The 23,477-nt window shown below is 44.1% G+C and overlaps 1 protein-coding gene across 8 annotated transcripts in view; it reads left to right on the forward strand.

Annotated features, from left to right (window-relative positions):
- Positions 1-23,477, forward strand: part of FMNL2 (formin like 2) — a 263,443-nt gene that overhangs the window by 192,754 nt on the left and 47,212 nt on the right. For all 8 annotated transcript variants that reach the window (XM_041739554.1, XM_041739553.1, XM_041739557.1 and 5 more), the window contains exons 7-9: positions 6,412-6,520; positions 10,548-10,624; positions 12,500-12,593. In XM_041739554.1, coding sequence (XP_041595488.1) covers positions 6,412-6,520; positions 10,548-10,624; positions 12,500-12,593 — 280 coding nt within the window. The remainder of the gene's footprint in view (positions 1-6,411; positions 6,521-10,547; positions 10,625-12,499; positions 12,594-23,477) is intronic.

Here is a 23,477-nt window from a genome sequence, read left to right on the forward strand (position 1 = left end):
CAGGGACAGTAGCACAGTGAACCAGACACGCTTGGCCCAGGTAGCCTCTGTTTTACGAGCTTTCATCATGACTTCAGGAAGGAAAGATCGTAGCAGTTGTTTCACTGTGCATAATTCTGCGAGGGTACATGTGCCAGTTCCCTAGATTCCCAGAAGCTCCCGTACCTCCTGCGGAGTCACGCACTGAACCCTGCGTAAAGCTCAGGTCTGTCCAGAGAGCTAACCTAGGATGACACGCTCGTGAAGGGCGCACGCGGCCTGGCCCAAAGGGCCTGGGGTGTGGAGCGGGTGCAGGCAGGTCTCAGCTGCGGTGTGTTGGACCTCATTTACGTGCGTCGGCGTGACTGTGCCTGCAGCGTGTGCTTGGGATGGCTGGTCTTGAGCTCCTGGAGTTTTTAATTGGTGACTGATGATGACTGTGATTTTCCAGCCTGACCTTGAGGGAATCTGCGTAACACATACATGTGGTGGAGCCCCATGGCTCACCGGTCACCGTTGTCCTCTCTCAGTACAAACCGGTAATCCTAGTACTCAGCCTTCTTGATGTCCGCATGGACATGCGCAGCACCAGGGGAAAAGATTTTTTTTTCAAAGTCCAGTTTTTCTGATGATACTGGGTGCTTTTGTATCGTGTGTTGTGGTGGAATTGAGCCTACACCATAGAAGTGTGAACCCTGCTTTATGAAGGTAGAGACACCCGCTTTCCATCCGAGAGGCCTTTGGGGAAACATCCTCCAGGGTGATTGAAGTGGAAAAGGCATCGTGATCACACCTTAGCTCTCTCGACCATCCACAAGTGCTGTTTTTATGCAGCTTTTCCCCCCTCTGTTTGGAAAGTCACACAAATCCACTGTAGAAAACTAGAAATACAGACCAAAATGGTGACTCCAAGGATCACAAAAGATGGGTACGTTTTAAATCCATCTTGGTAGCAGTTCGTGTTTAGTGATGCTCATTATCATGTCACTTTTATGAGACTCACCCCACAATTTGTCCATTCTTTTTAGATTTACCTCTTGAATTAGAACCCTGTTTAAAAACAACTTTCATTTGTCTAAAGACCGTTTCCCGGAAAAGGTCTGTGTTAGCTCAGTCAGACCTGGCTTGATTGAGAAAAGATTGATTCTATGGGGATTTTGAGTATGATACCCTACAGGAGAAAATGACCTCCTTCGGGTTGACCTCCTTCCTACTGGTCGGCTCTGTACCATGTTGTCCTGTGCAGGGGTGTGTCCTGCTGAGCTTATATCCCACATGGAGACGTGCATGCAATGGAAGGTGGGGCTGGGTTTGATGCGCACCGAGCACGTTTCATACAGGGGTTATCAACATACTTCTCTATTGCTTCCTAAACTAAGTGGTGAGCCCTCAAAGGCAGAAGCAACATCTTTCATTACCTTTCATTTTTCCTTAACACTTAGTAGGGTTTAGCATAAATAGGAGATGCTTAATAAAAGCAACTTTGGAGCTTAAGCACAAGTTTTGGGTTGATTTCCTGTGGCTGATAGAGAACATCAGAAGCCAGTACTTGAAGTTTTTATTTAAATTCCAGTTAACACAGTATAATGTTAGTGTCAGGTATACAGTATAATGTACAGCCCTTCGGTACATCGCTCTGTGCTCATCACGACACAAGTGTGCTCCTTAATCGAGGCCGGTACTTTAGATTGCTCACCTTGTCCAGGTAACCTTGTTACAGTTAAGTGGATCCAGGAAATTGTTAGTCTTAACTCTTGTTGGTATTTTAGGTCAACTTAAGAGGATCTATTCAAATCAGCTACACAGGGACATGTTTTTTGGGTACTCCAGTACATTGGAGCTGAATTTAAAAGTATCCAAAAATTATTATTATTATTTATTTATTTATTTATTTTTTTTATTTATGATAGTCACAGAGAGAGAGAGAGAGGCAGAGACACAGGCGGAGGGAGAAGCAGGCTCCATGCACCGGGAGCCTGATGTGGGATTCGATCCCGGGTCTCCAGGATCGTGCCCTGGGCCAAAGGCAGGCGCCAAACCACTGCGCCACCCAGGGATCCCAAAGTATCCAAAAATTTAAAAAAGGTGATGTTATAGCAAATAAACTAAATGTCTAGTTAAATAGATTTAAATCTATTAAACATGCACAAAATGTGCATGTTGAAGTGTGGAGTAATGCACATGCTAACCCATGGCATAGTCCCTAAAATCAAGCCTAATTTAACGTGACCCTAAATTATTTTCAGATACTTTGTATTTGCAGAGGTCAAGAATTGGCGATCTCTCTCCAGGTGCATTTACTTAAGGGGAGAAAATTCTTTTAGAAAAATAATTCCAAAATATGGGGCAAAATTTACTATTAAAAAAAAAAACACTTCATTTTTCTGGTAAGTGATACAGAGTGAAGATTTAAAAAGAAAACTGCCGGGGTGCCTGGGTGGCTCAGTCGGTTAAGCGTTTGCCTTTGGCTCGGGTCATGATCCTGGCTGGAGTCCTGGGATCGAGCCCTGCATCGGGCTCCCTGCTCAGTGGGGAGCCTGCTCCTCTCCCTCCCTCCGCTGCTGTTCCTGCTTATGCTCTCCCTCTCTCACTTTTTGTCAAATAAAAAAGAAAACTGCTTTCCTGGGCGCCTACGTGGCTCAGTCTGTTAAGCATCTGACCCTTGATTTCGGCTCAGGTCATGATCTCAGGGACATGGGATCCATGCTCAGTGCAGAGTTTGCTTATCCCTCTGCCTCCCTTTCTGCCCCTCCCCTTGCACATGCTTTCTCTCTAAAAATGAATAAAATCTTCAAAAAACAAAAACAAAAACTGCTTACTAAGTGCATTGGCCACTGTGTTCTGAAAAAGATGCCCAGATGCTGCTGTTCTTAGCAAACTGAGCCTTAACCCTGCCTGGTGAAATAATTATTGGGAGTGGGGAAATGACACCTATATAGACCCGGTGCTGTCAGGATGACGGATGTGAACATTTGACAAAGAACTTGCCAGCACAGATGGCTGTGGCGGTAGTTTTTGCACATGATAACCTGACAGATTGTGCTTGAGTTGCAACTTGTAAAAAGAGGCTACCCTAAATCCCAGGGAGCACCCTTGGAGTCTTGTCTCTTACTTTTTATCTGCTGTGTGTTGTCATTTCTTTGGGCTTCAATTTACTGATCTGAATCAGGAAAGATTGTCTAAAGGATATCACAGACCTCCTTTGGCTTTCAGTGCTGATTTTTCATTATGGGTTGTAGTGGTATTTTTTAAAAAATATATTGTGATGCTGTCATTTTATTTTATTTATTTTTAAAGATTTTATTTATTTATTCATGAGAGACACCCAGAGAGAGGCAGAGACACAGGCAGAGGGAGAAGCAGGCTCCATGTGGGAAGCTGGATGTGGGACTCGATCCCGGGACCCCAGGGTCACACCCTGAGCCACCCAGGCACCCCCTGAAGCTGTGATTTTAAATACAAGTTCAAATGTTGCCTTTAATTCTCCATATTTGTATAAACCAAAATGGGAGAAAAATAAATTTTATTTTATTTTTTTATTTTTTTTTATTTATTTATGATAGTCACAGAAAGAGAGAGAGAGGCAGAGACACAGGCGGAGGGAGAAGCAGGCTCCATGCACCGGAAGCCTGATGTGGGATTCGATCCCGGGTCTCCAGGATCGCGCCCTGGGCCAAAGGCAGGCGCCAAACCGCTGCGCCACCCCGGGATCCCGAAAAATAAATTTTAAATTAAATGCCTTACACCTTAGAAAAAAATGCTTATCTATATATTTTTAAGCAGAGAATATCAATACATAAAATATATTGTTCTTTATTGACCTATATTTTTAAGATCCTTAAATATTGATAAGTATCCATGTGCTGTTTTATATTAAATACATTTTAAGTGTAGATCCAGGATGTATATTTGAGATTACCCACCTACAAGAATAAATAGAAACCTTCTTTTGCTGCTAAGTAATTAGAATATTATAATTAATCAATTTTTGCTACTTTCTACAAATAATGGAAGTAATGACAAACACATCTGCTTCTTAGAGTTGTAGTAAAATCCTGAAGCTGAAGAACTTAATTAATAAGTGAAAGGAAGGAACCTGCTCATTAAAGAGAGATCTTTACATCGTACTTTACATCATACATTAAATGTGTATGTTTGGTCTACTTGGCAAAATCATTCAAATGTATACGACAGTGATGCAGAAATCTGCACCGGTGTGGAAGGGACTTGTGCATCTTCTTTACAGAGTTACTTGCTTTGGTCAGTAGATCTTCTGCAGTCATTGCTGCACATAAATATAATTTAGCAGAAGACAGTTGATTCCCTTGAAAATCACCTTTTTTTCTTTTTTAAGAGTTTATTTATTTATTCATGAGAATACACAGAGAGGAGAAAGAGAGAGGCAGAGACCCAGGCAGAGGGAGAAGCAGGCTCCATGCAGGGAGCCCGATGTGGGACTCGATCCCAGGACCCTGGGGTCACGCCCTGGGCCAAAGGCGGCACTAAACCATGGAGCCACCTGGGCTGCCCTCTTTTTCTTTTTTAAGTTTAATCAGAGATAATGTTGTTTTGCTCTGGTAGCCACTGTTTCCAATGAAAAATGCTGACTGTGTCGTCAGCTCTCCTATGCTTCGTAAGTGATGCCATTAAAGAAATACAAAGAAATGGCGGGGGTGGGGGGGAGCTTTCTCATATAGACTAAAGACCACATGCATTTGGGTCAGGTTGGCCGTGTGGTTACTATTTGAAGAGGCACCAATCTCCTGAGCCCTCCGTGAAGTGTGTGAGCAGACATGCTCAGGCTGGGGCTGTGGCAAAGGGACATGTTCCACAGTTGTATTTTGGATATTGAAATTATGCTTACTATCATGAAAATCTGAATTTGTTTCCTTAACTTTGTTTTTTTGCATTTGGAAGAGAATTAGGCCAGCCTCCATTGCTGCAGTTTTATTTCCAAGTGTGTATAAGGCAGGAAGTCCTTGAATAAAGCAGTCTTCTTTATTTCCCCCTAGTTATGGTAAACTATTTTTATTATAGAAGTTTTTCTAATTATAGGAAAATTAGAAATTACGTGTGAACAAAAAAGAAAAATCTACAGTCACATCACCTGAGATAACAACTATGTAATTCATTGCATTTCTAGCATATTTTCTTCTAGCTGTTTTTCCTTAACACATGTGCCTATGCATATGCATGTAAAACAGACATAATACATGTCATTTGGTAAAAAAGTAATAATAAAGCATTCTTCCCGAGGCTAGCATAAATAAGCAAGCTAAGTTTTATACATTCAGGTATATGGAGGCAAACGTTGAAGTGCGTTTCGCAAGTATATTTGGGTCATTTGTAGGCTTATGTGAAAAAATCATTTTCTGTTTCATAGTTTTTGAAAAGAAAAGGAATTAGGAGGGCTGCTCAGAGAAACAGTTTCAGACAAACTTGTCAATTCAGTTTTCAGCTCTTAGCCAGCACCTGCGGGACTTTTGAAAGCGGTTAACATTCATCAGAACTTCCTTTAAATTTTTTAATTAGCTCAAGAAGAAGGCAGGCCTGTGGCTCATTTTGCAGATCATTTCTGTAGTTGACGCTATAGGAGAGTAGGTGACAGTTTTTAAAAATTGGCTTGTGTTTCAGGCGTGGAGCTGCAGAGGAAACCTTATGTGGGTGCCCGCGTAGAGCTGGCGTGCCCGCGCCTGGTGGTGGGCGCTCGTCCCCCTCGCCCTGCCTCGCGCGTGCGGCTCTGGAACTCCCGGGCGGGAGCTCGGGCCCAGCAGCGCGGGCTCTAGGACGAGTCATCTTAACGCTGAAGCCACTGCGCCCGGTGGAATCTCAGCCTGTTGCGTCTCTGCTTCGGCCTCCACGCCTGGCTTAAGCGAGGCTCGGGCTGAGGAGGCATCTGAATCCTTAAAGGTCCAGCATCACAGGCTGGTATCGAGTTGCTAATGTAGGCCTTGCCAAGGCCTAAACTCCCAACAGGGAATCCTGAGACCAGTAATGCGAAGGTGCAGCTCACCTTGGGCCAGAGGATTCCAGGTCTGTGTGTAAATTCACTCCTTCACCGGGTTGCAGACGCAGTCGGCCGGCATGTCGTTTCAGTCACGTCTGCATATCTCGCCTGGCTTCCTGATTAGGAGCCTGGGGTTGTTCATGGACCTTGTGCACGATCCAACGAGTTATGTGCCGTGAACGGGATGGAGTCTCCTTGGCCCTAGTGTCTGGCTTGACTAGATGATGACCGGACAGAGAATCATGTAGGCCTTGCAGTCTGCGGACATGGCTCTGCAGCGATGGGCTTGATGGTGGTGGTTTCAACCTGCAGTCCTCACTCAGGTGCAGGCAAAGACAGAGAACAAGTTCCATTTTTTTAAGCGCATGTGCCTGTCCTGAGAAGGTAATCTACAGTTTTATAGAAATTTCCCTTTTTATTTGTAGATATAATACTTTGCCAAGCAGAAGAACCTTGAAAAATTCAAGATTAGTGAGTAAGAAGGATGACGTACACGTGTGTATCATGTGTTTACGTGCCATCATGAATTACCAGGTATGTTTGTGTTCTAATTCTTTAAAAAAAAAAATTTCAATTTGTCAGATTTATATCTTGTCCTCTTTGGTTTCTTTGTCTTATTTCTATTTGAAGTAAAAACCAGGATTTAATGCTATTCAACTAAAAAGGGTCTGGTTCGTTTTAATACTCAAGATTTAACTCAATGCCTGTATTTTAATTGGGATTTGTCCTTTGTGGTGTATTTACGGAAGATAGTTTTCTCCTTCAGTCATAGACTTGTGTAGATTACTTGGTAAATGTTTGTGACCATTGAAGATTGAGTAAGCTGCTGCTTGTGGGCATTGATGGAACAATTTTAGAACACGAGGAATGGATAGACTCTCACGTGGGTCAGTGGTTCTCAAAGGGTTAGGATGGTAAAAAGGTGAGAAGTTATAATTATTGTCTGTTGGATTAGTGGTTCTTTTCTGAATTTTTAAAGATTTTGTTTATTTGAGAGAGCACACACACAAGCACAAGCAGGAGGGGCAGGGGCAGAGGGGGACGCAGACTCCCCACCCGAGCAGGGAGCCTGACTCGGGACTCGATCCCAGGACCAAGAGATCATGACCTGAGCTGAAGGCAGGTGCTTAACCAACTGAGCCACCCAGGTGCCTCTGGACTTAGTGGTGCTTAATCTTTATAAGAAGCACCTGGAGGATCCTTGTTACAAGGGCAGATTCCTCCTATGGGTGTTTTTTTTTTTTTTTAAGATTTCATTTATTTGTTCATGAGAGACAGAGGGGCAGAGACACAGGCAGAGGGAGAAGCGGGCTCCATGCAGGGAGCCCGACGTGGGACTGGATCCCAGGTCTCCAGGATCACGCCCTGGGCCGAAGGCAGGTGCTAAACCGCTGAGCCACCCAGGGATCCCTGCTATGGGTGATTTTGATTCAGGTGATCACCATCATAACAGAGAGATTAATGTGTGTGTTGGATTAACTCCAGCAATAAAGTGGAAGTTGGAGCCTGGAGTATCAAGAGTGAACTGACAGGGTCAAAGTTAGATAAGCAGAACTAGGGGAAGAATCAGAAAAACATAATTGGAATATAAAAATAGGACTTGATATCCACGAATAGGGATGCTACAGGTGGGTCCAAGCAGAGGTGGAAAATAAATGCATAGGTGGGGAGGGTCAGTATTAGAATTCGAACCCGACGTAAGGATGCTGAATTGAATTTGAGAAGGGAAATGTGTATTTTATTTCTTCTTTTAATTACTATTTTTTGAGCATTGCCAGATAGACCCTGTTCAGAGCAAAGGGAATACATTAAATAAATAAATGCCCCAGGGAACTTACTGTCTAATGAGGGAAGATAGATGATAAATAACTTGAGAAATCATACAGTGTTCTATATAATAATGATGGTGAATTGAAACAAAAGCTAATACTTACTCCCCACCCAAAAAGACCCCAAAACACAAAACTAACAGAGTACTTTCTAATAGGACCGGTGCTTTTAAGCCTATTTATTTAATTTAGAGCTCATAACAGTCCTACACGATTGGTAATGTTACTCTCCCCAATTTACTGATGAGGGAACTGAGACACAGAATTAAGTAATTTGCCAAGGATCATAGAGTCAGTAAATAGATTTAAATCCAGGAAGAACGGCTCCAGAGAACTGTTACTGTAGAAAAATTAGCCAAGAAATGGGAATAGAAGTGATGAAAATGTGTGTGCAGTTCAGGGAAGCATCATGGAGAAGTAGCAGTTTGTCCTCGTAGCAGTTGTAACTAGGGAACAAGGTAAGAGGTTCTAGGGAAGGAAGAATCTAGATAGAAAAGGGGGCGAGTGCAAAGGCCATAGGGTGGGAATAAGTTTGCTGTGCTTGAAGCGCAGAAAGGAGACAGGGTTGTCTGGGTTGGAATAAGTGAGAGGAGAAGAGCAGGGGTTGAAATCTGATGTTAACACGGGGTCCCGGCTGGGTAGGGCTGTAAGAGTCAGTGGGAGGATTTTTGGCTTTACTGCAGGCAGAAAGCTTGTTGAACAGTTCTGAGGAAACCTGTGACATGACCTGGCACTTGATTTAACGTGACCTTTCTAGCTTCTGTGCTTAGGGTTGACCTTGGAGGCAAAGGCGCAAGGAAGTAGATCATCTAAGAGGTGGCTGCATTGGGCAGCCCGGAGGGGGTGGGGGGGGGGGCAGCGGTTAGCGCCGCCTTCAGCCCAGGGCGTGATCCAGCCCAGGGCGTGATCCTGGAGACGCGGGATTGAGTCCCGCGTTGGGCTCCCTGCGTGGAGCCTGCTTCTCCCCCTGCCTGTGTCTCTGCCTCTCTCTCTCTCTCTCTCTCTCTCATGGATAAATAAATAAAATCTTTTTAAAAAGAGGCTGCTGCATTAATCTCAGGTGAGTGTTGATGGCGGTACGGACTGGTATAATAGTAGAGATGATGAGAGGTGACCAGATTCTGGTTTTGACAGTAGAGGCAGCAGCATTGGCTGTGTGTTGAGAGGAGGGTGGCTCCGAGGTGTTTATCTGGGGCCCATGTAACGGAGTCGCCATCTACTAAATGTGGAAGGCTACAGGGTGATCAGATTTGGGAGACAAGATTAGGAGTGAAGTTTTCGGGATGTTACCGTTGAGATGGCTGCAGTCATCCAAATAGAGACCTTAAGTGGGTGGTTGGGTATGCCAGCCTGGAACCCAGGGCGGAGGTCTAGGCTGGAGATAGAAATTTGGGAACTAATAGATGGTGTTTAAAGCCAGGGGGGTGCTCGAGAGCAACAGGGGAAGACAGACAAGCAAAGAGGTCTAAAGTATGAATCCTGGGGCATTCTGCTGAAATGTCAGCGAGCTGAGGAAAACCTGATGGAGTCCGAGAAGTAGCCAGCCAGCCAGGTAGGAGGCACGTACAGCAGGTGTTTCAAGGAGAAGAGAGCACGCAGCTGTGACCTGTGCTGCCGCTAAGTCTTATAAGATGATAAGTGAGAGGTGGCCGGGGGCTCAATAAGGTGGGTCGTTGGCGATGCTGGAGAGAGCGGTTTCCGTGGAGAAGAGGGAACGGAACCCCTAATTAAAGTGATTGCAAGAGACACAGCAGGAGGAGAGTTGGGGACAGCGAGTGCTTGGAGTTTGGCCGTAGAGGTTGGGGGGATGGGATATAAGGCAGTAGATGGACACAGGGTGTAGGGTCAAGACTTTGCTGTTGTGACTGTTTAATTGGGTGCGTTAGAAGAATGAGGGATGGGTGAGTTGCTGGGGAGGGAATGGGATCAAAGACTCCAGTAGAGGGGATGGCCTTGGTTTAGAGCCCAGGAAGGTTCTTCAGGAAGAGGTGAGGGACGTAAGCTGTGGACCTATGGGAGGATTGATGTGGGGGTGAGAGCTTTTAGAAGCTGTTTTTTTTTCCTGTTGGCTTATATTTTCTCAGTATAATTAGGAGTAACGTCATGAACTGAGAGTGAGCTTGGAGGAGGAGTAACTCCTCAAGTCAGTAGACTCCACAGTGATTCTGGAGCCTGTTGTTAAACCCGTGACGTCATTTACCTACCAGGCCTCAGAACAAGGCAGGTCTTCCTACAGGCTGGTCCCAAAAGCCATTGCCTGGAGTGGGGACTAGAAGCAGTGGTTGTGAACCCTGGCTGCACAGTGAAGTCAGCTTAAGAAGAGAATTTCAGGTGCCAGGAGCCCATCCTTGAGATTCAGAGTACATTGGCCTGGGGCGTATGCTGGAAAATCAGCGTTAGGTGTTTGTTGACTCTTCCACGTGATTTTGATGAGCGGCCAGATTGAGGATCACTGGACTGGAGCCTTTTCACCATTTTAATAAAGAGAAACATGTAGTTCAATCATAAAGAATGAGCATATGGTCCCTTGATAATAATAGCATGATTCCTAAACTTTTTCATAGAGAATCTCTACCACACGGATGTGCCAGAGACATAAATTCATTTATGACGGCATAACTTGCATTGGGTACAATCTTCAGGTTCTTTTTTTTTTTTTTTTTGGTCAACATATAGACAGTCCCCTAAGTTGACGCCTAATGCTTTGGTTTTTTTTTTCACGTTGATTTTAGTATGGCTTCAACATGGTCATGTCTCATCCACATGCTGTAAACGAGATTGCCCTGAGCTTGAACAACAAGAATCCGAGGTAAGTTCACCTTGTTATTTTTCAAGTGCAAATCTAACTAGGGAAAGAAGAGAGCTAGTCAACAGTTAGTCAGGTTAGAGCTTTGAAACTTTAAAGGGCACCTCTTTGAATCGAGGTTGCCAGTGGGCTCCTTGGCTGTGCAGGATTTTCTTCTCAGCTGAGTTGTAATTTCCCATGTGGTGCGGTTGAACAACTGCGACGACACTACCCCTTCCTTCACCGTTTTCTTTAAGCTTTCCCTTCTTTCGAGGCCTGGTTCTTAGTATCCTTGCAAATTTTTCAAGATTTGGGTAGTGAGCACGAGGTTGCCGGGTTGTTAGGACTGGGGCCAGGAGGGTTTTCCTGCAGACTGAGCTGCACCACTTACTGTAAAGCTGACTATGGCCACTGGCCCCTGTCTGCGCTTCACTTTGCAACCTTTACCTACGTAGGTTTATGACCAAACAAAAAAAGAAACGGAAAACAAAAATAACTGTGCATGCAAATTGCTGCTTCTGGTCACTTCGTTATTCAGAGCACAGATTGCCCCCAGCAGCCTGTCTTCATCCATTTATTCTACTTGCTATGAGAGGTCTTCCATTCTGGTGAGGCATTCTGCAGTTCACACATCTTCCGTCTTTCACCAGATACCTCTGTATTTAAGCTCTGTACCTGAAAACTTGTTAGTACAACTAAAAAATCTAATTACAAATGAGACCCTTTCTGTTATGCAATGAAATGAAAACTGTTAAGTCCTATTTAAATGTTGAATATTATTTCAAACTTTCTCTGATTATAGTTTTTTTTTGCAGCTTTGTGACCGTTTCCTTAGTTTACTAAAAAATCTGGGTAGTCATGCTTTTTCTCTGCCTTCTAGTGTAGGGAAGTTGTTACTCATTTTTCTTAAGATAATTAACATTGTGGATTAACAGGCCAGTCTTCATTTAGAGGTTGGCAATGACTTTTTTTCTTGGGGAAAAAAAAATACTGAAGTGATCTTATTATGAGAAAACAATGCTGTTCTTGATGTTGAATCTGAAAACTTAGACTGTATTACTAAGGATTTCCTTCTAAAAGTATTTCTGATGGAGTTTTCTTGAATCAGAAAATATCCTATCCTAGCACTGCTGTAATACAGCTCCACTCCGATCATTGAAGAAGTGGTGGTGGAAACTCACGTTGTCTTAAGGGGTGACACCTTTATGGCACCATTTGCAAATTAGCAGATCTGAAATGTAGGACTTTAATTTCAGTAGATTTTGAACTTTTTGGGCAAATGTTATTTCTCCGACTCTAAAACCAGGGTAAACATTTAACCAGTGGGTTGTTTTCCTGAAAATTCCCAAGTTCCCAGTTGTCTAAGTTTATCAGTAAAGCTTTTTCAAACATATTGTACTGAGTCACCCACTGGTAGAAGTGAAAGACGAATCTTCCCAGAATTAATTTTCATTAGTGAGTAATTTATAATTTTGGGAATGGGAAACATTCCTTCTAAATCTGTTACTTCACATCAATCGCATTAGTAAAGGTTTAAAAATGTACTTTGATATAAATATACCTTAGTAGGGCAGCCCCGGTGGTGCAGCGGTTTGGCGCCGCCTGCAGCCTGGGGTGTGATCCTGGAGACCCAGGATCAAGTCCCACATCGGGCTTCCTGCATGGAGCCTGCTTCTCCCTCTGCCTGTGTCTCTGCCTCTCTCTTCGCTCTCTCTGAATGAATAAATAAATAAATCTTAAAAATACATATATATACCTTAGTAAAAATCTTTAAAAAAATAACACAAGCAAATATTTTATTATTCCAGTCATCTTGGAAGGAGGGAGAAGCTGACTCATTATGTTACTTTCACTGATATTTTTTTTTTTTTTTTTGCTTGTTTCTTCTTGTTTTGACAGAACAAAAGCCCTTGTCTTAGAACTGTTGGCAGCTGTTTGTCTCGTCAGAGGCGGGCATGAAATCATTTTATCAGCATTTGACAACTTTAAGGAGGTAGGTTACTTTGTAGTTTGCTCACACAAGCATATTTGGAAGTCTTTGAACAGAGTGATTTACCTTTTCTCTGTGTGTTTTATTAATGAGGTATAATTAACCTTAGTTTCACGTGTACAACACAAGGACTCAATATTTGTATTGTGTCACCACAGTAAGTCTAGTTCATATCCATGGTTTACCCTTTTATTTATTCTGGGGCCTAAGGGGTATAATAGTTAATTTTCTAAGATGTCAACGAGGGAGAAGTGATGTATCTAGTCTAAATTATCTTAAATGGATGCGTTAAGCTTTCTTTGTCTCGTTTCCAAGAAAAGTTAAAAACTTTTTTTGTGGGATCCATTTTACTTTGGAGAACATGGAATTGCCGGTTTGAAAGCATGTTTTGTTGAATGTCTGAGGTTTTCGTTATGGTTGATACTTGAGCATCCACCATGTACATGTTGTGGACTCTTTAATCATAGTAACTTTCCCCAAATCATAAGTATTATCATTGCTGTGCTGGATGCCCCCAAAAGACTTCTCAAATAAATACACTGATTTTAGCAGCTTGTAATCTTAACCAGGTGATCCTGTCCTAGACAGTGGACACGCATGGTTGAAAATGAAAACTGAAATGACTACAGAGGAAGAAATAATTACTTACAGAAAATATGATACCGAGGATGGTGGCCCAAACTATCAAGACACAACAACTGAAAAAATTGCTAATTTCCCTTGGTGGTAGTGTGCAGGGTGACATGGCCATGAAGAGTGCCTGTTGGCCCCCCTACTATGTGCCTAACATCTGTGCCCCTAGCATCTGAAGTAAAGGCACTTGGAGCCAGGCTTCAGCAGGGCTGTCAGCCACGCTGTGCCTTCTCTTGGCGATCCCCTTAGATTCCAGATGCTTCTGGATTTGAATCCAGATCTCAGAGGGAAATCTAGACTCTCTCTTACCTTTCCTGGGAGCCTCTGGGTAGAACCAAGCTAGTATTTGTTGAAGACCTACTATATGGCAGGTGCTATGCCAGGTACACCCATAAAGTCAACTGGTTCTATGAAAGTATATGAGACATGTATTAATGTCTAAAGAATAAACTAAAATTCCGAATACTTTGTTTGCCCATAGTCACATAGCCAGATAAGCGGCAGAGTGAAGACAGGGATTTGGTGCTCCTGATCCTGAACTTCTGTTTTAGGTGGCATTTGGGCCCATCTGTGTGTGAAACTCTGGGGGGAAATACTGAATTAGGACCTCAGAGCCATGTCCCCCACCCTACCCCTTTCATTGGACTTACTACCCAGCTTCCAGATGTACTAGCAAGTGACCCATGACCATGTATGTAGGCTAGAAAGCTTCAAAGATGTCAGCAGGAAAATCAGTACTCTTGCCTTTTTATTTGTTTCCCTCCCTTTAGTCACTGCTTTAAGATTTTGATGTTATCCATTTTGTTAATGCTGACCACAGACAGGATCAAATACTGTCTTTTTAGCTATTCAGCCTCAGTGATAGTAAAAAAAAATATCCAGGTTCCAAGAATATGAGGAATAAGAGTGAATCTTTAAATTCAAACTTTGGTTTTTTTAAAAAAAGGCTTTAGAGATAAGAAATGTATGAATGCTTGTCTGTGCATGTGTTTATATATCCTATATTGCTACATAAAATTTATAAGTAAAGAGATACATGTTTGGGGAGATGGGTCTAATAGGAAAGTGAAACAGCATGCGAAGCTAATGTAACTCCCAAATCTTTGTCGTTTGATCATATTTGGACATATCACCTAATTCCTTCCACATCAGAAGCACTTCACTGTAGAGTTATCAGTGTGTTATGTTATAACATAAGCAAGATCACAAGCGTGTGACTATATTGCAGGTCAAGTTATGTCCTAAAATTATAATTGTGTACAATTAAAACCATTAATTCATGAAGTGGATATTAATTTTGTTTCCTTTTAGGGAAAAGAGAATGCCTTTCTCATGCATGATGATACTTGCAGAGTTGAGTTTTAATGACCTGGTATCAGAATTGTAGATGGTTTAGCCATTAGGGCATAGTGGGTGCATGCATTGACCTCAAGGTGTAGAGTCCTGTAGACAGACCAAACAAAGGGATTACCCTAATAGCCATGTGAATGAACACAGGGCAGGAGCATGCACCTCAGAAACTTTATTCTTATGGCTAGGTAAAGGAGCACCAGTCCATTTATCTGTTCAACCTTAGGGCAAGAAAGTATTACTTTTGTGTTGATCCTTTTTTTTTTTTTTTTTAAATGTAATACCATTGTCAGCCCAGAATCTTTTGAATTTCTTCCTTTTCTCTTTTCTACCATTTTATGTGAGGGTTTTTTTTTTTTTTCTTATACATCATGGTCAAGAGGGTATTCTTTAATCATTTTAGCAAAAAATGTCAGTGGAATCTCCTGGGTTTAGGGAGATTTGGGAGCCAGCTGTTCCTGATTACGAAAAGTTGTACTTGTGATCTCAGGTGCTTATGCAGATGGGGTGTTGGTGAGAGTAATGTGTATTGAACTGTTCATGGCAGGAAGAGTACCATACCAGGTACCAGAATACTAGGGAGTAGGGCCAACAGTCTTTGCCTTTAAGAAGATTGTTTTTAAAGCTTTTTATCCCTTTTAGTAAGTTGGGATTCCATTCCTCTCTTTAAGGAGGATGATGGGATTATCCTTGTTTTCGCTGGGGGGACTGATGGAGGTTGTGGGGTTTGACATGAGACATCAGTATCTTGTTTTGCAAATAAAGTAAAGGGCATTAGAGGAGCCAGATTCTTTGGGCTTTGATCATTATTAAAGCACAGCCAAGCGTACTGTTGCAATGTGGCACCAGATGCTAAAGGGAAGTTTAAAGACCATGCATCTTAAGTATGTAGCAGGATGTTTTCCCCCTCTACTTCTTGAGCCAACAGTTCATTTTGTCCTATTTGACTACCTCTAATTAATTCAAATGTAAATAGAAGGAGGGTATCTCTTAGCTTTTGATAGTCTTTTATGTACGATTCCTGAAATTTCTCAAATTTTAATTAATATTCAGAATCTCAACAAGTTTGGTTTTCTGTGGTTTTGCAACGAATTTCATCACATATCCTTATAGTATCTGGAGTCTGTGCCTTAGCATTTCCAATTTAATGATATATCTGATGGCCAGAGGAATATTAACCCAAGGCCTTGCTTTTGTGGATGTTGAGATTGAGGCTAGGCCAGGTGTCACTGAGGAAGCACATATATCACCTCAGTGTGTTTGAGGATAAATGAGTTCTGACATCAAGCATGGTGACATGCCTAAAAATTTGAGCATAGTGAGTAGGTAAATACTAAACCATTTAGTCAACCATGATGCTCTTTGAATTCTTTTCTCTTAAAAAAAATTTTTTTTTTTCTAAATAAAGGGAATTAACACATCTGGTTTCGGTGTTGAAACCTCTCCTCATGAAAATTTATGGTCCTCAATTGAGGACCAGGGTGAGAACAAGGAGTCATCTGTTTTTTGCTAACTGGCTAATTTTGCCATGTGGAGGGATCTATTACCATCTTGTCTAAATCGATACTTTCTTAGTTGCATAGCAATATGTCTTTTTGAACATTTGGCCTCCTAGACAGGAAAAAATACATTTGGAAACAAAGGTCGCTCTCTTGGTATTTGCATGAATTCAGGGTCTTATTTGTGAGAAGCAGAAACTGACTCAAACAGTAGAAAGGGTGGATTGGAAGGAGGTCGAGAAATGCACAGGTTGACAAGGTGCCCAGAGAAACAGGCCTGGAAAACGGGCAGGCGTTCCTGAAATGTGGCGAGACTCTCCGGCTGTGTGCCCTTGAGGCCTCGCCACCATAAACACTACTTGAGGTTCTGATTATGCTCTTCCTTCTCTCCCAAATGACATGGACCACAGCTAGTGATCTGCTGGGTCATAAAAGTACACTTGTGGGTTAAGGACATGACCTACCGCCACTTTACAGGTATAAACACCGTTTAATCCAGTTTCGACATTGAGATCTTCTACCTAGACCTTGCTCTCCTACTTTTCTGAGTCTTCCTACTGGTTTTCCATTCTCTTCTTTGTATATCTGACAAACTACCTTTAAGAAAGTATCTCCAAGAGTCTGGCAAAAAGAAAAAAAAAAGTGCTCCCATTTGAAATCAGAGGGACAGATACTGAGGCCCCATAGACTCTGCGATGGAATGGCCTGCTATGATACCAGTAATAAAGCTCTTGGAGGGCTTTGAGCTACCAGCTCCCCCAGGATGCTGGGACGTGCACCTGGAATTCATCAGGATTCCAGAATGATTATAACTGTGTTCTCTTCTGCTTCCAAAATGACAGCATCTGGCTTTAACAAAGAAGCCTGAGGCTTGAGTTTGGTTATTTGGGACCCACCTCCTTCCTACTCCTGCCCTTCCAGTGTGGGGAGGCAGAGCCTTGTGAAGTGAGTCACTCAAGGCCACCAGAGCTCCTGTATGCAGGCGGTCTTGGCAGTAGTCATTCGTTTCTTCGCCCTTTTCTAGAAGGCCTCCTCAGAAAGTTGATGTGGTTTAGCTACCGGGCACCCGAAAGCACTTGTGCTACACGTTATTAAGTTGATTTAAGAAGGCCTGTCAAGTTTTATTTACAGTGGGCCAAATTGGGCAGGAAGGAGAGCAGACACTTTGGTGCGCTTCCAGCGTCCTTCTGAGCTTAATCCCGTCTAATCTAACCTCTCCGATATTGGAGGGCGTAGGATTATAAATCCAGCACAAGACCATTCGGATGACTCCTTCCATGGTAAAAATGTTCCTCATGGAGGGAAGGGTACTTTTTCAGTCTCTGACCAAACTATAAGCAATGTATTTTCTCAGCTCTCAAGCTGTGAGAGCCATAGCTCAGAGCATGAGGCCAGAACGATGCTAACCTGATTCCCCGAGATTCTTCTGTGGACAGTGTGTCTTCGGTGATCAGGAAGCAGAGTCACAGCAGTTATTTTTTTTGGACAGTTGCTGCTGGTGTATAATAAATTACATCAGACGTCTTACTGTGCCCAGGAGGCCAGGCCAGGTGTGGCGGGGATGACTGTCCTGCTCTGTCATGCCCAGGGCCTCATCAGGGAAGACAGGAAGTCATCTGGAGGCTTCTTCACTCACGTATCTAGCTTCAGGGCCGAGATGACTTCAAGGCTGAGCTCGGTGGGACCTGCCAACCAGAGGGCCTCCGTGGGGAATTCCCTGTGGCTGGGGGCTGGCTTCCAAGAGGGGAGCATCTGGAGATCGGGTCTTCAAAGTGATAGAAGTTCTCTCATGTCGTCTGGGCCAGTGTCAGGTATCATCAGTGTCATTTCTGCTGCATCCTCTTGGTTATGAGTGAGTCATGCTAAGGCCAACGCAGATGCAAAGGGGTACCGATGACTTGACTTCTCAATGGTGGGTCACAGCACAGGAGGACATGTAGGGGGGAGATGCTGCTGTGGTCTTCTTTGGAAAATACAGTTCACCTCTGTGACTTCTGAGAATTACCAGTACTCTCTAGTTGTTCCTCTTCTGTTTTCTCTGTCTTTCCTCAACCCAATACTTGGTTTTGCCTCAGGACCGAAAGTTTTATAAGCTTTTTCATTGGAATTAGAAAGATGGTCACCATTTCTCTGAAGCCAGTTTACTCTGGGCAAGCCGTATTTTGGGAGCCTTTCTAGAGGAGAAAGGAGCCATTTACATAAGATTTTTGAGCTAGTAATGAACTAGTTATTTCTGTATCATCTGTGTCTTTATCATCTTGTAAGGAAGCGAAGGCTGGTCTCCTGTTGGCCATTAAGGGATGACTCATGCTAATTTACTGGAAAATTTTTCATGAATATTTGAGTGCCCCTTTGTGTCAGAAACATCGATAAACACTGGCGATGAGAAAATGAGTAAGACCTAGGCCCTACTCTTAAGGAGCATCTGAATCCAGTTAAGGAAACAAATATTTTGACAGCAAAACTACTAGGCTTTATAAAGTTAAGCGTTGGATGCTTTGCAAGAGGAGTAACCACCACCAAGAGGAGGCGGAGGAAGGCAGGCAGATGGGACGGGTGCTCTTGGGGGAAGCTTCCCGTAGGAAAGGGTGCCTGAGCTGAATTTAAGATGAAGAAGTTAACCAGATGTATTAGTTTCTTACTGCTGCTGCAATAAATTGCCACAAACCTAGTGGCTCATAACAAAGCATACCTTCCTGTAGTTCTGTTGGTCATGTGCATAAAATGCATAGACAGAGTGACATTCTTTTGGGGAATCCATTTCCTTGCCCTTTCGGTTTCCAGAGGCTGCATACATTCCTTGGCTGACGGCCTCTTCTGACTCTAACCCTCTGGCCTCCTTCCTTTGGGTGGCTTCTGGATTCTGGTGGGTCTACCCAGGTAATCCAGGATAGTCTTCCCATCACAAGATCCTTATCTTAATTATACCTGCAAAGTCCCTTTTACATAGATGGTAAATATTCACCGGTAACAGGGATTAGGACATGGACTTCTTTGTGGACATCTGTGTGGAGGCGGCCTTGGCCTAGCATACCAAGCGAAGGCATCCTTTTACGCAAAGGAGGTGGCATCCCAGTAAAACTTCAAGGACTGTAGTTACTGTAGTTTACCCTCCATTCGTAAAGGGAGGGAGGGGATGGGAAGAGACAAGGTGGGATGGGAAGTGAGGGGCGGGTGAGGAAAGACTTCATGTCTTATTTCAGGGTCCTGGTGCGGCCCTGGAGCCTGAAGCAGCAAGGGGCAGCAGGGGAAAGGTGTTCTTCAGGCTCCTCTAAGTACTTGCTTAGAACCACTCTCTCGGGGGGATCCCTGGGTTGCTCAGTGGTTAGCGCCTGCCTTCGGCCCAGGGTGTGATGCTGGAGTCCCGGGATCGAGTCCCGTGTTGGGCTCCCTGCATGGCGCCTGCTTCTCCCTCTGCCTGTGTCTCTGCCCCCCCCCCCATCATGAATAAATAAATAAAAATATTTAAAAAAAAAAAAAAGAACCACTCTCTCAGCAAAGAGCTAGCAGTTATATTTTGCTGCAAGAGTCCATTGGCAGTGAGCTCAGCATGAGGTCACTTGGACAGAGCAGGGTGTGGTTAGGACTTGAGATCTGCTTTAGAGATCTTGCCATTCATAGTTCTCATTCCTCGGGCCTCTTCTTCCACCGACAGTCATCTGCTCCTTCAGCCCTTAATGTCTACAGAACTTTTGCTGTGGCTTAAGGGAATTAAAAACAAAACAGAACAAAACGAGGGTAGGGGAGTGGTACCTGGGAGCAGACGAGACCATCCTGATACCTGAGAGATGCTTTGCTTTTCAGCCTGGCTCTAACTCGACCCTCCCCCTCTGTGCAGGAGCCTGTGATCATCTTACACCATAGGGGGCCTCGTCACCTATTTCATTCATAGCAGCCTTTTAAAAACAACACGGCATTGCTTCCTTTTGTGTTTAGTCATGAAAAAAATGCTATTTCTAAAACCAGGCCCTTAGCCAACTGTGAAATAGTAGGCATATGTGGCCTCGTGGCATATTCCGGGAAGATAAGCGTGAAAGCCCGCAGGAGAAAACCAGGGCTGCGTGTGACTTCAAGGCCCCCATCGATCTGAGCCTGGCACAAGCCCTACACTTGGCACTTTCCCCGGGCAAGTGCTGCTTTGACCTTCAGAGGGCTGTGGTTGTAAGTACAAACGGACCCTGTGAAGCTCTGCTGCGACTCGATGCGAGAACTGGAGTGAAAACTGACAGCTCTGACCGCAGCGTCACCTACTCCAGGAACCGTTAGGGTGCGGAGGTTTAGTTCCTGGGCAGGATTTGGTTGCCATTCTGGCATTTATTTCTGCAGACTAATGTTCGAGTCTATTTTAGGGTCACTTTGGTTTCTTTTTTCTGTGTGAAAGAACGCCTATTCTTTTTCTCCCTCACTCCACCCTGACTTGTATAACAAGGAGGTTTTTTTCTTAAGTCTGTATCTTGGGTCTTAAGTATACTTCGGTATTCTATATTTGTTCTAGCTGCTTTTCAAAGCAGGTTTATATTAAGTGAAACCAGAATTGTTTTAGAATGTCAAATCCGGGTTATAGGTTATTTTTAGTGGTCATTAAGTCCAGCGCTAAGCAATGGCTGAGTCCTAAACCCAGAGCACTATATATATATGTGTGTGTACATATTATATGTATGTTTAATTTTATTTATTCATGAGACACACACACACACAGAGTCAGAGACCCAGGCAGAGGGAGAAGCAGGCTCCATGCAGGGAGCCTGATGCAGGACTCGATCCCAGGACCCGGAGATCATGAGCTGAAGGCAGATGCTGAGCCATCCAGGCGTGATGATTTTTATACCCCATGATTTTTATACCACAAAAGCTTCAGTTGTCTTGAGAAAGACAGGGTTGACCTTAATAAGTAGGTAGTTAGGGACTAAATGTGTGCTACGGTCAACAGAGGACAGTAATTCAGAACTTTAATAATTGTGATTTTTTTCTTCTATTTGCTGTTCTAATTTAAGCTAGTTTTTTGGGTGTTATTGCCACTGAATATGCTTATTGAGCTTGACTCCCTGTGTGTGAGTCAAGCTCAGATTTCATTTGAAAGTTAAATACTTGGAAACCTTAAGCACATTTTTTAAAAAAGTGATTTGGGCTCCACAGTCAGTACATAAGGGCTTTGTTTGGTTGGTTTCTTTTAAACTAACAAACAACTGTGTTCAGAAAGAAAACACGAGCGGAGTTCTTGAATGTATTCCATTTTATAAACCTTAGCCGGCGGCTTATATCATGGTTACAGAAAGGCCTGTACAAATACAGAAATTGAAAGGCTGCCGGGTATCGTTTGCCGCGTCCTAACGGGCTGCTGGTACCCTTCCATCCCAAGCTCCACTCTATGATGTAGGAACGAAGAAGAGCAGGTTTAGAGTGGATCGGCCTGCTGCATCCTTTAGTAAATGGCGACCTTGGGGTTTTTACCAGACCATTGAGCACAAGAAGGCTCAGAGTCAACCTTATGTAACACGGTGTCACACACCACACGCTTCTGGGCGTGTTCACGTGACGCCTTCAGCTTTCTGCTGCAACGCGACTGTAATTGGAATGGTTATCCCGTGGGCAGCTTTCTGGAGTGTTTTTACTTATTAGTAAAATCCAGGACCAGTGGGGCTATTTGTATGGGCCCCGGGGATGGGGCTCCCGCAGGATTATACAAGAAGACTGGCGTTTGTTGGTGGGTGGAGGACGTCGGGGGAACAGAAGGCGCGCGGCCTGTCCCGGAGCGGGCTGGGCCAGGACGAACGTGCTGCGTGGCGGGGGAACCTTCTGACTGGGGTCCGCGTTACGGAGCAAAGCAGGAGGGTGCGGGCAGGATGAAGCTTTGGAGGAGACGACGGTAGTAGTGGAGAGATCAGAAACCTGTGATGGAATCTCGCCTGGAAGATAAACTCAGAAGGAAAAGAAAACGGGGAAGAGAAGCAACTACTAGTTATAAAGCACTCTACAGTTTCTAAAGTGTGGTCATGTTCTATGTGATTCTGTGGAAATCTGTGAAGTGCGTTTTATGCAATCCTGAAAATCTTAAAGAGTACTGACCCTGGTGATGAAGGATGTGAGAGGCGAGATGCTGGGGGAAGCTTGTGGCCATGACCGTGGACGTGAAGCCACGAGAGTCCGCAGAAGACAGGCTGGCCTAGTGAATTTGGGGATGGACGTAAGAGGAGTGTAGAGATCTGTGCAGGTAGGAGACATTAGAAGAAAGTTGCACAGCCACCCTAAACAAGTGTCTGGGATTTTTTTTTTTTTCTGGTGAAGAAAATAAGCGTTGTCTTTATTAAATTCATTCTGTTTGTGATGGTGAAATGTCTAATGTCAGATTCTTCTTTTTTTTAAAAAAAAGATTTATCTATTTATTTATTTATTTATTTATTTATTTATTTATTTATGATAGATATAGAGAGAGGGAGAGAGGCAGAGACACAGGAGGAGGGAGAAGCAGGCTCCATGCAGGGAGCCTGACGGGGGACTCGGTCCCGGGACTCCAGGATTGCACCCTGGGCCAAAGGCAGGCGCTAACCCAACCGCTGAGCCACCCAGGGATCCCCAGATTCGTAGTTCTGAACTAAAGATGATGAATGAGAGAACAGGTTTAAGCAGAGGTATTGGGGAGGGTGTGTTGGGGGAGGGGTATCATCCAAATAGAGAAAGGGATTGTAACTGAGGAGATGGACGTCACCGTGCCAGCCTAGAGGAGTAAGAGGCCAGCTCGGAAGGGCCTAGAAGGATGCTCAGGAGAGACGACACAGTGCAACAAGGACAGCCAGGAGGGTGAGCACCTACCTGGGGGTGTGGCATCTTATGGCATTAGTTCCTACTTGAGGTGACAAGTTAGTCACATGGTCTCTGTACTCCCGAATCCACGTTTTCGTATTTCTATATAAAAAAATTTTAATCGGCGTGTGCCTGTGTGATACCTATTCTTGTGTGTCCAGATGGCTCCGTCTGAGAAAGGCTAAGTGCTTCCTGTAGTACAGGTAGGAGGACGGGAACCCACATAATTGAACGATGGGCACAAAAATGTACAAACAAGAACAAAGTGCAGCCTGAGGGCAGTTGGTAGGATGGACACAAGCTTAGGAACAGGGCCCTGTCACTTGGACTGCGCGGTGGAGCTCGTCCCAGGGTCCCTCTCTGACCACCTGGAAACGGCTGCTTTGGTTTCCAGACCCAAGTGTCGTTACAAACCTCTGCGGTGTGTCGAGGGATTGCTGCTTCCCTCGCCAGGAAGTGAGTTGGGTGTGCAGGGGGGCGCACGCTGGCCCTGCCGCTCGTCAGGGCCCGTGTCTGCGAAAGCATCGCTGCCTTGAGCGGGTTTCAAAGACGGAGCTTTCAGGTGGTTTTCCAGGCCTTTCGTTTCCCAGCTCGTCAGTCGTGC

This window comes from Vulpes lagopus, chromosome 24 (genome assembly GCF_018345385.1).
Source record: "Vulpes lagopus strain Blue_001 chromosome 24, ASM1834538v1, whole genome shotgun sequence".
In the NCBI taxonomy this organism is placed as follows: domain Eukaryota; kingdom Metazoa; phylum Chordata; class Mammalia; order Carnivora; family Canidae; genus Vulpes; species Vulpes lagopus.